At 37.9% G+C, this 15847-nt stretch overlaps 1 protein-coding gene across 31 annotated transcripts in view; it reads left to right on the top strand.

Moving 5' to 3' along the window:
- Positions 1-15847, top strand: part of auts2a (activator of transcription and developmental regulator AUTS2 a) — a 761138-nt gene that overhangs the window by 439821 nt on the left and 305470 nt on the right. For all 31 annotated transcript variants that reach the window (XM_073914868.1, XM_073914858.1, XM_073914863.1 and 28 more), the window contains one exon: positions 1706-1807. In XM_073914868.1, coding sequence (XP_073770969.1) covers positions 1706-1807 — 102 coding nt within the window. The remainder of the gene's footprint in view (positions 1-1705; positions 1808-15847) is intronic.

Genomic DNA, 15847 nt, shown 5'->3' with positions numbered 1-15847 from the left:
TTTGGTTGACACTTAATTTATGACTATTAAACAAGTATGTTCTGTATCGTGTGAAATTGTGTGTAGTGTAAATATCAGTTGTGTCACTTCACTGTAATTCACAAATACATTTCTTGTGGCCTTAGGAAAAGCAAGTATGGCATATGTTCAAACTATTTTTTACTATACAAGGCAGCTTAGCACCCGTTTATAGATGTACAATATTTTTTATTCATTTAAGAAATGTCTTGAAAACAAAAGCAGTTATTGAAGATATTTCTAAAGGATCATGCAACGTTAAAGACTGAAGTAATGATTTATTTGGACAAAACAGTAATACATTACTAGGGTGGTCCAAAGTGTATTTTTAAGGCTTGGTTGTGTTTATAAGGTGCAAAGCATTGTGTGCTCATACTTCGTTTGTAAAGAAAAAAATATGAATAATTTTTTTATATGTCTTACTTTAATTATATACTGCTACTCAGCTAACATGAAAACTAAATCATATTTCCTAGTTCCACTGAAAAGCTTGCCCTCAAGAGGCTCTGATTGGTCAGCTAAAATAATGAGCTTTAATTCGTGGATCAGCTTTACATTACCAGGAAGCGTAACGCCTCTACTAGCACGCGCTTTCTGTCAGCAAGCATTTTTTTGCTTTTAAAATATGTCTAATAGATATCTAATACACGTCTAAATATAGTTGTCTTGGCTAAAACGAGGCTAAATTTGGGCTATCAGTGAAACTCCAATAGATGTCTAAGAATAGGCCAAAACTAGAGTAGTCATCAAATAAACACAAATAAACGACTAAGCATATAGTCTGTCTATTTGACGGCTAGTCTAATTTTGGACTATTCTTAGATATATATTAGATTTTCACTGACAGCCCAAGTTTAGCCTTTTTTAGCCAAGCTGTCTACGTTTAGATGTAAATTTCTATTAAAAACAAAATTGTTTGCTGGGCTGTTGTGTAAATACTTTCAGTCAGTGTAAGTGTTAGCCACAGCAGTTTGAGTCTGAATCACACAGAAAATGAAGAGGACACAGCTAAACCAAACGCCTGCTCATTAAAATGATGTCTGACAGGTGTCATTTATATATATATATATATATATATATATTATATATAGTTAAATGAAACATTCACATATCTTTTGAAAGTTCGTTATTTAAGATGTAGATTGCACGGAAAGTGTTTGCGCCGGGTGTATGTGCGTAATCTGAAGGGCTTTTGATATCGTTAACCCGCATGCGTTTTTGTGGTGTTCCCCAAACTTAGTTCGCTGTAGGCTTTGCATTGTATGTCTCCCTTTGCATTGAACTTTGCGCGTATTACAGTCAGAGATGTTCTTTATGTACACACAGCTACTTTAAACATAAACTAAAGTTTAAAATATGATATTGTAGTGGACCACCCCTTTAAAATAGACAATGGTTATCTAAAACTGTTACTCCATTTCACAATATTACTGCCTTTATTATGTTTATGATCAAAAACATGAATAAACCCACATCCAATTTCTGAATTTTACCAGTGCTGATTCCTAGTCTTGGCCTTATCCAAATGTAATGTTTTTAATACATAGTTCCAATATGTTTTTGTATTTAAATAGTGTTATCCAAAGCACATCAGTGTTGTGTCATATGCTCTAGCACATAATATCTTTTACTACCTTTCTTTCTGGATCCAATCACCTATTTTTACTTTCTTTATTATGTTTTCCAGCTGAAGCCAGGCCAGAACAACTGTAAAGACAGCGATAGCGAGAGTGTCAGCGGCGAATCCAAACCCTCCATCCGGAGCAGCTCCAGAGACAGATTGACGGACGTGAGTAACCAAATGATTTGCATCACTTTCTATAAACTAACCAAAAAACAACGCTTTGTCAACATTTCAGTTTTTCTTACGAAGCTCATTTACAGTGCATTGTTTGGAACTTCATGTTGTTCATACCTGGAAAATCCATTGGGAATAGATGAAAAATATTATGATTGTTTTGGTCACACTTTATTTTGATGGTCTTTAAGTTGAATTTAAGTTACATTGCATCTATATGCCAACTAATTCTTATTAGATTATAAGTAGACTTTTAGGTTGGGGTTAGGGTCAGTGTAAGTTAACATTAACTTCCAAAGTTTCCTATAGTCAGTTAAATGTCTTTTTAACAACAGTATCAACAGATATTAAGCAGACCGTCGACTAATACTCAATTGGACTATCAAAATGAAGTGTTACCAATTTTTATGACTAGAAATTATTCTACATGAATACTTTGGTATCTTGCTCATGTGAAAAATGTTTGCTTTTCAAGCCAAAATGAAGTCTTATTTGCTATCACATCGGAAAACATCTGTTTCATCCATCTGAAAGCCATTGGCCTTTATAGTGGTTAAAATGTATGTTTAAAATGCATCAGAACTAGTATTTATCATAAGTTTGTCATTGCTCTTGTTATTATACACTTCATGAAAGTTGAAACAACCAGACAAATATATTGAATGTTTACCGGATCCTTATCAGTGGGTTGGTGGCTTTTCTTATCTCCTCTTGTACTCAAGAAAAACAAGGTTCAATATTTAAACAGTCTTTTACAGTTTCTCATATCCACTGCATTGGTGTAAAGCGACAAGGCCCAGTGCCAACAGGAACAATAGGAGTGTGTTCTCCTCTCCCCTGTGTGTATGTTGGTGTTGTCAGGGTGTGAGGTGGAGGAGCGGAGGCTGTCTGCGCCCTCAGGCCTGCAGGCTCTGCTATGTGTTTGTGCTCGGCTGGTGATAAGAACATCCTATTTACTCAGCTGGCAGCTTCAGTGGAGACTCAGGCTGAAGCGACACTATGCTTATATACCCTAGAAGTGGAGACGACAGGAAGTAAGACGGTGAAAAATGTACCTGTGACCATGCTTAGACATCAGTGATGTGCCGTAAAAACACAAACCACACACATCAGGCGCTGGAATTTGAAATTTGCTCTTTGTACTAAATCTTTTTTACTGTTCTTTGTCTGTGTGTGTGTGTGTGTGTGTGTGTTATATTTCTAATGTTGTGGGCAGTATAAAAATTCATCTGCCTATCCCATCCATTTCTCCACCCATAAATTCCTCTATTGATCTATATATGCATCCATCCATCCTTCCATCCATTAATTTATCATCCATCCATCCATCCATCTTTCTACCCATTAATTTATCATCCATTCATCCACCCGCCCATCCATCTATTCATCTACTCAATCCATCCATCCACCCACCCTATTCATCCATCCATCTATCCATCCATCCATCCATCCATCCATCCATCCAACCATTATCTGTCCATTCATCTATTAATTTATCATCCATTCATCAATACACTCAGTGCATACAAATCCACCCACAAACTCATTCATCCACCCACCCATTCACTCCATCTATCCATCCATCCATCCATCCATCCATCCATCCATCCATCCATCCATCCATGCATCCATACATCAATCCATACATCCATCCAGTATCTATCCATTAATTTATCATTCATTCATCCATACACTCAATTCATCCAAATCCACCCTTCCAATCATCCATCCATCCATCCATCCAGCCATCCATCCATCCATCCATTATCTATGCATATATTTATTCATCCATATATTAATTTATCATTTATTCATCCATACACTCAATGCATTAAAATCCACCCACAAACTCATTCATATATACACCCAGCAACTCACTAACTTCATCCATCCATTAATTTATCAACCATCTAATCATCCATCCACCCACTCAATCCACCCATCCAAACCTGTAAAAAATACTGTATTCCATATGGCATATTTGAAATATATTTGACAGCTTGTATTTTTTACAGTACCTAACTATGTGTATTTGTTAAACTTTCTAAACTTTTTTTTTTCCGTTCAGCTTCACTTTATTACCCAGAATCAGTGAAGCCTTACATACATACTCTCATATACAACCCTCTTGAAACTGCATTCATCCATGTCATAACAGTCTATACAGTTTACACTGCACTGAAAGTTGTGTTAGCCTTGTTTAGAGATGTTAGACCGTACATGCAGCCTCATGTGGAAGTCAGTCTCGCACAGACCCTCTTTAAACTTCAAGCCTCGGCTCCCACATTGGAGGTGTGTGTGTGTCTGTGTGTGCGTGTGCGTGTGTGTGTGTGTGTGTGTGTGTGTGTGTGTGTGTGTGTGTGTGTGTGTGTGCGTGCAGCTACTATCAGATATCGGGCATAATTAGAGCTGTCAGCTGGAGGGCGAAGCGAGTCGTCAGAACAGACACGGCAGAATGAGTTGAGCGCGACCACTCCTGCGTGTAGCTATAGGATGCTTGGCCAGGCATGAAATGAAATAAGTAATTTGATGTTGACATCAGAAATTGAAATGATACCTGCAGCCTCTCGTCAGGGAAGAGAGAGAAGACCGAAGAGATAAAGCTTGAGGAGAAGGAAAAGAAGGGAGATATAGGAAATGAAGAAATGTAAGTGGAATGCGGGAAACCGATAAAGGTAGAGATGAAACACAAGATAGTTTGATTACTGGACAGGTAAAAATAACAAGCAAAGATATGTGGAATTCCATTTGTATGATAAAGCTAGAAGGGATTGTTTACCCTTAATATGTTTTGACATACACCTACTCATCTTCCAAAGCCATATTTAGCCTTGTTCATCTGTAGCGCACGAAATTAAATGAGTTTTAATATGGATACAAGTTAGATGTGCATTCTGTACATGGTCATCACAAAAATTGTAACCAATAATATATATATTCATTCATTCATTCACTCACTCATTTTCAGAATCAGATTCTCAGAATCAGATTCATCAAGTGAAGTTTCATAAACTAATTTCGAGAGAAGCATGTGATATGAGTGAGCAAGACTGGCTGCTCATCTGTAATCATTCATTCATTCATTCATTCATTCATTCATTCATTTTCTTTTCGCCTTAATCCCTTTATTAATCTGGGGTCGCCACAGTGGAATAAACCGCCAACTTATCCATGCACATTTTTACGCAGCGAATGCCCTTCCAGCCACAACCCATCTCTGGGAAACATTCACACATTCATTCTGGAGGATACCGGAGCACCCGGAGGAAACCTACTCAAACGCAGGGAGAACATGCAAACTCCACACAGAAACGTCAACTGAGCCGAGGCTCGAACCAGCGACCTTCTTGCTGTGTTGCCTTCATCTGTAATCAGTAAAAATCTAATCAGAGTGATCCTAGTTTACAATAAATGGATCGATTTCTCCCTACTGCTCTATCTTTGTTTTAAAAGAATCCCCCCTTCCACCCATCTCCTTCTTTTCCTCCCTTTTTCAAAGGGAATGCTTATTGACCGGGCGGTAGCCTTGGGCTCAAATATCTTCAAGCTCAGGGTTCTCTCCCAGGACAGCAAACCTGCTATGAACGCGTAGCATATATAAGTGGGAACTCTTGAAACCTGCTTTAAATATATTCATGAATTTAAATACTAACTGTAAATCTGAATTCTGATTGTTCACATTCATTATTCACATTCAATATCAGCTACATCTTGCTTGTTCTGAATAACATGGTTGATAATTAAATCCTGTTCAAAAACTCTGAATTCTGACTGCGTGTTCCAACTTTACAATCAGATTGGTCTAATTTGTTGTTAGTAGAGTAACTCAGGCTCATCGTGGATACATACCCAAGTCTACATTTCTGAAGGCCACAAAATGCATACCCAGAGCTACGTCTGCTTGCTGTTACTGTTTTTCATAAATCTAACAGAGGCCGCTGTGTACACTTTTTGATGATCTCAAATTTCTTTTGTATATACCATTTGTGCATGTCAACCTACTGATTACCACACCCACCCTCTTTGCTAAACCCAACCAATAGTGTTTTCTAAAGCAATCTAGAAAAAAAAACTAAGTGCATCGAAGTTACGTGATTTCCCCACGTTCAGATTTTACCACATTTTCAGCTTGTTATTTATTTACTTTTTACTTTTTTATTGGTTTTCTTTGACCTGGTTTCTGGAACCATTCTTCACCAGATCTTCACCATTCTTCGAAGTCCATCAGCATACATGGTGAGCTACTGAGCAAACTGGTAACACCAGAAAAGCCTTCCAAACGCAGGTAAACAGTCAGCAGTAGCACGAAAAGGAGCAGAAACTGTCAGTGTTATACTGCCCATATTGTTCATATTACAGATGAAATGCAGCTGGATGTACCTCTGGGTACGTATTTCCCAGTCTCCAAAAATGCAGATCTGGGTACGCATGCCTGTGTTGAAATAGAATAACATTATGAATCTAAATTTGAAATAGAAATTCCATATCTAGTAAAATATTGTATGTGTATGTATATGTATATGTGTGTGTGTGTGTGTGTGTGTGTGTGTGTGTGTGTGTGTGTGTGTGTGTGTGTGTGTGTGTGTGTGTGTGTGTGTGTGTGTGTGTGTGTGTGTGTGTATGTATGTATGCTTGTGTCAAAAGCACATCTTAATATGCTACACCCCCTACCTCCAAAAACACACACACACACGACAGACCACTAAACTGGCCAAACTGCCACCTGACCCTCAATGTAAATATTTCATTGCTCTGCCACTGTTAAGACCACCCTGAATGATGAATGAGCAATAAAACGTGTTACTCAGAAATCCCAAAGTACTGTAACTATGGCGACCAAAAAAAGCAGGTAATAGCATTGCTTTCGCTCTCTTTTAACGGCTGCCTGTGACTCTCTTCTTCAGATTAGCAGGCCATAATGAGAGTTAAAGAGCCGCTTTAGGCCGGCCCCTTGGTAGGAGGGACACTGCAGCAGCAATGGCGTTAAATCCACTCCCATATTTGAGTTGATTTTATTCTTTTTTTCTCAGCTCAGACTGACCTCATTATCGTCTCCTGCTTTGGTTCTCATCAGCAAGATGGTGACGGGTGGGCAAAGGGACCAAACACTCAGGGGGCACGATATGCCCGTCCCCCATTTCTCACGGCAAACACACACACACACCAAAAGAAAAGCATTAATGTGCTGTTTACTGGAATCCGGCGCCCTGTAATTGCCAATTTATTTGATAGGCAGCCGGATAATGATGGCATTTCACTCCTGCCGCAGAGACTAAACACATGTGTGTTTGATTCGCCCCGTCTCTACCACACATCCCCTTCTCTCCACTTCCCTTTGCCCTGGCCTCCAGCCACCCTGCCTGGGGAAACCGTGCCGCCATACTGGCTTCAAACGCGGCTGAAAGGGGACCCGGGGCTTCGGAGCAAATGCAGCAAGCCTGCCAATTTATCCAAGGTTTGGGGTTACCGCTGGCGAGAACAAGGCTGATGCACCATTTGTAGCTTAATGAGCTGGCAGTGCATAGGGACGGGTGAATAAAGAGAGAGAGGGAGAGAGAGAAAGAGAGAGAGAGAGGGAGGACGGAAAGAAGGAGGGGAAAGAGAGGAAGATGTCCTGTGTGACCTCTTTTGACCTCTCCGTCAAGCGAAGATCAACACTGTGCTCTTTCTCTTGGGTTTTTTTTTTCATCAGTGCAATGGATTGGCGTAGGAGAGAAGACATCATTAGCTCACTGCCAACACACTATAACGAGGACTAGAATTACTACTCATAACCCCAAGTCAACCTTTCGCTCTGCTTTTGTTATACTTTCAGGAAAACAGCCTACACATGCCATCATAAATATATATATACAAATGAGAGAATATTATATTGCTTTAACTGACTCAACAGGGACAGATTTTTTTAGAGGGAATGTGTGTGATAGGGCATCACAATACACGGTTTAAGCATCAATATCGCAATGTGCAAATTTGTGATAGCCCCATTGCAGGGTCTGTCAAATTGGGATAATGAACTAAGAATATGTGGTTTGTGGAGTCATTGCAAAGTTTAACTGTAATATAAAGGTGTGAATGATTTTTTTATTCGGATTTGTTTTTAAGGCCATGACTAAGCCTTGTTTACACTAATACGTTTTAGTTTTAAAACGGCATTTTAGAATAAAAATAATCCACGTCCACACTGGCGTTTCATCTTGTGTTTCTGAACAACTCTCCGTCCTTACTATACCGCTGAAAATGCACATCACATGACCACATACACACACTCTGGCATGCACAGCAGTGTGCTTTGAGCACATCTACCCATATGAGAGCTGTGCACGTCAGGCTGTTCATCAAGAATCTACCGCTGGATATGATTGCAATGTATTTGTTAAACGTAATATTTAATTTATCTTGTTGTCTATATCTAACAACATGTTCCCAGACTTTGGTCTTTTAAATCTATTACTTGTTCTCAGTTAATGTGTTTTGGCTGAGTGCAGTTAATATGGTAATTATTGTAACCACATTGTAAAAACTTATTGTACGTTATACTTTTATATAGGTCATAACGTATTTTCAATGAAAATTTATGTTTAACTACATTTATTTATGTTTAGCTACATAAATATGTAGCTAAACCACGCCTCAACATTTTTGGTGTCTGAAATAACGTAGCCAGGGTGATGTGAATGAAGTTATAAAGTACACTGATTTACCCGACGTCTCCTCTGGAGTTTTTTTTTATATCAAACTTGCAAAGTCTGAACTTACTGTACAAGGAGAGGATAAATGACTGAACTGTGTTTAGGCTAGTTAACATTGAGGAAAAAGCCCTAATCACAGAGGAGAATGTCTGCAGCCATGCCTTCATTTTCAGATATCTCCGTTTTCCCACATTCACACTGAAACGGAAACCTCTTCAGCCCTCAAAAACTCTAGCCTAGTGTGAACAGATGGCATAACCGTAGCAAAACTTATGCGTTTTAAAACACAACTGTAGTAGTGTAAACAGGGCCAAAGAATTCAAGCTATTTGGGTACAAGATCTTCTAAAGTTTGCCACGTTAACAAATATGGATAGTATTTAATTATTTTTTTAAATTAAACTGTTAAATACTTATAAAAATTATACAATTAAAGTATACAGTGTTATTTTTATTTTAACTGATTTTGATTGATATTGTTTTTTTTTTTTCAAATAGAGTGATCTTGTAATTATATTTATATATATTGCAGAAAAATAACATTTTGTTATTTAAGTTTTTTCCAATATTGTGCACCATAATAAAGGCCTGAGTATACAGTACTTCATTTTCTGTTCCACTCTTCCTCGCACAGCTTTTGGAGTATACCCAATCACGGACGGACTAGTTTGACACATGTAAAGTAGCTTCTGTCACTAAATAGTTCACCTTGCATGTGTTGTTTTATGGATTCATTCATTGATTTACAGTCTGACCAAGTGCGTAGATGTCTTCAGACACTTCTGATAATAAGACAATGAGATAATTTAAACAGCGTGCAGACCTCTGCTGGACATGCATTGTTTGGGTTTAAGAGTGTTAAGTGTACTTGTGGAAGCAGTTTATCTTGGTCTCATTCACTTGTGAATCTCTTATGCTGATTTTGAAATTACAGTCAGAAAATGAGTTTTCAAATGACAGATTTGATCAACTGATCTTGAAGGATTCATTTACTCATCCACCCTGTGTTGAATTTCCTGTTCAACAGGTAGAGACTGACTGAAGTTATGTGCTAAAATGTAGCTCATGCTTTGCATGGTTGTTATCTAGTACCTGTATGCTGGTATGAAGTGGCTTTTTCATGGTGTGCCTGTGAATAACCTGCTTTCACGATCCCCTCTGGACTGGGATGCTCTACTTTGAGTGTGACCCTGTAAAACAAAAACCAATAAACAGGGGGAAAACTCTCCAGCGCCTTTCATTGTAGAATACTCAAGGGTTTCGAATATCTTGTGATGAAAAACACTCTTGCCAAATAACTTTGAAGTTGATTGATTTAAAACATAAGACAGGCCTGATTTTAAGTGTGAATGAATAGATACGGATTTCAGTTTGGATACAGAACTCAGATATCAATTCATATGTAATCTCAGCAGTGCTATAGATGACACAGACCTTCTTTGAATTTGAAGGAACAGAATAAGAATCATATATATATATATTTTGACTTGCTCATATTGTGTTATTGTCATTGAAGATATTTTTCAGCGTTCATCCTCTTGTATTTTCACTGGTGATGAGCAGAGTGAACATGCAAAATCAGTCCCTGACTTTAGATGACGGTTAATGATAAACAGAAACGCAGCGGTACACACTGACACTTGGTTGTTGCACAGAAGTATTATTCACCCTCATGCTTTTTTCTTGTGTAATTATTTCATAAACTTTTCCACTTATGTTTATCCTCCTTCACTACAGCTCATAAGCGCTTGGCCAAAAAAGTGAAGTGAAACTCACCATTGAATCCTTTTTGATTTTCATCAGGTCATGTTTTAGTGTAATACAGCACCCCAAGGCATGTAAACAAAAGACTTTCATTTTACAAGTTATTGTGCACACTCACATATGGCCTGTTTCTACTGAGTGGCACAGTAGTATGGTACGGGTCGGTATGGGTCGGAATGGGTTGGTATGGATCGGTACAGGTCACCTTAAATGGTGGGCATGGTGTATGATAAAAAATAAATAAATAAAAAATAAATAAAAAATATAGAGAGAGAGAGCTGTCTTAATATTCTTTGTGGATTCAAATGAACTTTTCTAATCGTTTCAACACATCAAACTGACTAAAATATTTAGTTAGTATAAAATTGTTGAAACTTGATTAACTTATTAAAATAGGTTACAGCAACATAAAAACATTTGTTGTCTTTTTGTCATTACATATTTAACAGTGCGTGAGACATTAAATGTCGATGTTAAAAATTGTCAACAAAAATTGTTACCGTTTGCTCAGGCTTTTTTCACAAAACTCTGATACTGTAAATTAAGATTATTGATCACAGCAGTGATTTATATCTACATCATTACACAGACTTGCTAAATCAGAATTCAGTATTATCCTCACATCAGTGCTATTCAGAATGGTGAGTTAACCATTATTTTGAGAGGGTTCTTAATTTGAATAAGAATTTAGTTTAAAAATGTTGTCAGGATGATATAAAGTCTGAATCCTAACCTTAGCAGTGCTATTCATAATACATTAGACAGACCTGGATTTCCAGGTTAAAAAACGAAATTGGAATTTAAGTTTAACCAATTCCTAGTTCACAGGATTTTGAGCCCGATTTGCAAGTTATCAAGCTCAAGTTAACAAGTGGAGAAATCAGCGTGTGATTTGGCCGTCTTTATGTGTGAACTACTGAAGATACTCACTGACGCATCATTGTCATCATTCTCGCAGATGAAAATCCAATATCTAGCATGCTAAATATTCTGGATTGGTTGGCAAACTCAACCCCACATGTCAGGTGTAGTGATAAGCTACAGCCAATGAGAGACCAAAGTCATGGGCTGACTGGTCAACAGAGATGTCAATTTTTATAAATACATTGTTAAATATTAAAATTGTTCATAAGCATCAAACTTGTCAGACATTATGATATATGAGGTACAATATGATTTTACTCTCTGTTATTTTCCAGTACCTCATCTAAATGTTTTCTAAATGCAGCATAATGATAAGTCATTCTTTTCTTGGTCTCGATTGTTCACTCTGGAACACTTCTGAGCGGTTTGTGTAGATTTGTATCCCTCATCCTGTTCTACAGTGAACATATTTGAATCCAGTGGTCGTGGTTAGCGGCTGTAGATTATTAGTTCTGCCTATGCTGGGGGATTCTTTGGCTATGTGGTAAAACAATCTCCTCCCTGTAATTATGGCCGCTGGAGCAGATTTATGTCATATAATATAGATGTTGTGCTTAATGATTACTGTTATTATTCGATTTCGCTGTGACATGGAAGCAGTCCATGGCGTTTTGCGGAGAGGTCATGTTTCCGCCGTAGCTTTTGACCTGCGGATAGAGCTCTCCGGTGGCTGAAGTCAAAACCGATTACATTCAAGTCAAACTTTCCGCTCGGTGTTTGTCACAGATCCTTAAAGCTCGCTGCTAATTTTGATTATTCTTCTACGCAGCTGTTATAATGAGGTCAGGGGCTCTTACATGCTGAGCAATGCCGACCAATTTGCTCCGACATGGAAGTTGTAATTGCTTGCATCAATTATCTAGTAGTTCTTTTGCCGTCTCCATTCGTCACTCCTGTTCTCTCTCTCTCTTTCTTTTTTTTTTCTTCTTCTGCCATTCGCTCGTTCTCTAATTTGAAATGTTCCTTATTAGAGAAGAGCGTTTAGATATAGCAGTCGCAGCACACCTATAATTAGCTGATTATCATGGCAGGAGTTAAAGTGTTTGAACAGGAATCTAAATGTGTGTGTGCTGGTTTTGGTGGTTTAGAAGGACAGTTTTTTGTATAATGAATTGGGTTTAGCCTAGTTGTACTCAATTACACTGGTTTATGCGGACATTTATAATTCAAAACACTTAAAAATCATACTTAATGGGGTCTTTTGACTCTCAAATTTTGCAACAGGTTTATTGTAAGCATTGTTTTTTGGGGGGTAGGGCCATTTAATTAGAGGTTTTTACAGTGTAAAATACATTACGCTTATGGAGATTCCCTTCAAACTACCATTACTAATGTGCTTGTGTGTGTATGACAGGGAAAAAATGTTTATTGTTTGTGCATTTGTGCCAGGAATTGTAGTGAAGTTGATTTTGAGTGTTTAGATGACAGTGTGTTTATATATGTCAGTGTGTTGTGTGAGTGTGGAAAGGGATACGGAGTGTGTCTGAGGAACAGGGGTGGTTATGATTGCTTTATAGCTTAACAGCACTGTTCTAAATCAGCTGTCAGTCAGTCTGACCTGAAACACGGCTGGTGACAGCACCTCAATAAACCTGCCACTCGTCCCTCTTTGCTTTGCTGTTATGCTTAAACTGGCCAGCGAAACACACACACACACACACACACACACACACACACACACACACACACACACACACACACACTTATACTTATCTGCACAGATTGCATTGTGCCTTTAGATGCCACTGCTGTTATTTTTTAACCTTAGTGTTCACACTTTCAGCACAACCAAGAGAGTTTGTTTTTTTCAAATTACATTATTATCTTGTATCAATAAAAAGTACATAAGCAAACATGTTTGATCATGGAAGTTTTATGTTGTTTAATCAGTGACGGAAGGGATAGCATATACAGTACAGTATGCTGAGTTTAAGATATAAGAAATAACATGTATTTAGTTATAGTGGGATTCACTATAAACAACATTTATCTTAAACGTCAAGCTTAAACAAATGTATTTGAAATAAGTTGAAAAATACCAACGTGACAAATCCACTTTGCAAATAATCTCGTATACAGTATGGCACATATTCAAATGTGTGCATGCTTTATGCAGATTTTGCTTGTTTGGCATTAATTGCATTCTTTAACATGTTTATAAAAAAGTTATATTGATTTTCTTTGTTGTTGCAAAATGTTGATAAAGCCACAACATCTCCACAAAAACCTTGCTTGCTTACAAAATGTCTCTGCATTATTGTATAACATTCTATATAATTTTGCATATACAATATACTATATTCATTTGCATAAAATGCACTTAAAAACAATATATACAATATAGCATTTCAGAATTGACTATGAGTATACATACAGCTAGTTTACTAGTAATACTAGTATACTAGTGAAATATTATATACTGGCATCATTGTAAATACAAATTAAATTAGCTAGTAGATAATAGTTATTAAAACTATTATGTTTAAAAATGTTGAAAATATATTTTCTCTATTAAACAGTTCTTCAAGAGTTCAAACTTAGCTGATGATTGATTATAAAATGTGTTTGGCATGCTGTCTCGAGAGAGACCTGAGCTCATAATATCCTTAAGCCCGAGGCTCCCTCCCATTTGCAGGGTGAGAGGGGAGTTTGAGCTCAGGCAGGTGTCGAGAACTCCCCTACTTGTTAATGGCAAATGTAAATTCGGAATAACTAAGGAAAAAAATATTGCTGATTAAGCGCTTGTCTATGGTGTCGATTTGGATTGGTCATTTGGCTTATGTTACATGGTTTTTGGCCCATGGGAGGAAACCGGAGAGCCCGGGGGGAAACCCACGCAGGCACGGGGAGAACATGTAAACTCCACACAGAAATGTCGACTTGGCCAGGTAAAGACTTGAACCAGTGACATTCTTGCTGTGAGGCAACGGTGCTAACCGCTGTGCCGCCCTGTCAAGATTAGGGGGTAAGGGTGGATGAGGGGATTCTTCAAGACGAAGATGGCTAAGGTGAGATACTCTGGTTATTTGTAGCGATTAGAGAATCATCTATTTGGCGGATCATAATGCAGGACCAGCCACAGCCAATCATAAGCACATGCTCCTCCTAAAATTAGTTTATAAATAAACTTCACTTGTGAAATATTTTTAAAAAATCATTGCATTGTCACAGGAGGGCTGTTACCTTTAACAATATACAGTTTATGTACTTTGACAGAACTTTTAACTTTAACACTTGAGATGTTAAGATTTGCAGCTGTTATCTGAATTTTGCACTATTCAAAAGAAAAGCATCTATAGGGTCTCTTGACATTTTAGACGTTGTTATGGTCGCTGAATGTGAGCGGATTCATCCACAGTTGGCAGGTGTGGACTGAGTTGAGCCGAAGAGTGTTTTTTTGTGTGAATGTGGCAGCAGATTTTGACACACAGTGACAGGGTGGTCTGCTTGCATCACAGCCTGTCTGTATTGGGCTGTCATTGCCTAACAGCTCCCTGTCCATCATAGGCAATAGGAGAGAGACAACAACAATGAACCCATCTACACATACAGTCAGCACTAACCCAGCAAGTCAAGAAGCAGTCATACTGAGGCTCTAATGCATCAGGTGCAAGTTTTATAACCCCTAGAGAGTCAAGTCAGCAGTGGCTTGCTAAAAATCTAGTGTCAATTGCATCGACTCGCTTACTTTTTAGCAATCATCATTTCACAGTATTTCACTGTTGTTCATTTTGTTTAAGTAAAAATGTATTTCATGCTTTTACATTCTACAATAGTTTTTATTTCTTAATTTTATTTTTGTATGTCGCAATATATCTATTATATATGTCGCTGGTTTGAACCTCAGCTCAGTTGGCGTTTCTATAAGGAGTTTGCATGTTCTCCCTGTGTTCGCGTGGGTTTCCTCCGGGTGCTCCGGTTTCCCCCACAGTCCAAAGACATGCTACAGGTGTATTGGGTAGGCTAAATTGTCTGTAGTGTATAAGTGTATGAGGGTGACAGGCCCAAATGACAGGCTGGCTGGAATGTGTAAAAAAAAGTCATCATCATACGGACAAGTCTAAATGGAGGACTTGTTCCAAAGAGCTGACCCCGCAACCATACGGGACCAGGGCCAAAGAAGAAAAAGATCGCTATATTCCACACAAATTATTCCACACAATTTAACTATGTGATGGAATAGCACTTTAGATATGCTTAAAGTCATAATCATTGTTTACACACATCGAGTTACGACATGAAATATAAATTTTTTAGTCACATTATTGAAGTGCTGTGCAGACAAACTCTGAAATCAAACTATTATGGTCATGTAGGAATTTTAGCTGCATTTTGTGACAAAATAAGCCATACACACACGGCTGTTTCACACTATTCTCACTATTGATTATTGTCCTCCAAGTGCGTGCATACACACGGTAAACTACTAGAAACACATACACAAAGAAAAAGGGCATGCGGTATCAAATTCCAATAAAAGAACTCTCTCCTATCAGTCCATACTCTCATCCAGTAGCTCGTTGTTCAGTTATTAGAGTTTATAGCAAAAGCATTTGCAGTGTTTGCAGTGTCCTTTATGGCATTCTTTAAAATAGAAGTAAAATAACATTCAATACAAGTTGATCTAAAAAAAGCACCTAAAGAGTTTCGCA

The sequence above is a fragment of the Danio rerio genome, chromosome 10 (assembly GCF_049306965.1).
Source record: "Danio rerio strain Tuebingen ecotype United States chromosome 10, GRCz12tu, whole genome shotgun sequence".
Lineage (NCBI taxonomy): Eukaryota > Metazoa > Chordata > Actinopteri > Cypriniformes > Danionidae > Danio > Danio rerio.
Note: the sequence above shows the minus strand (reverse complement) of the source record. Positions and strands in the feature narration are given on the sequence as shown.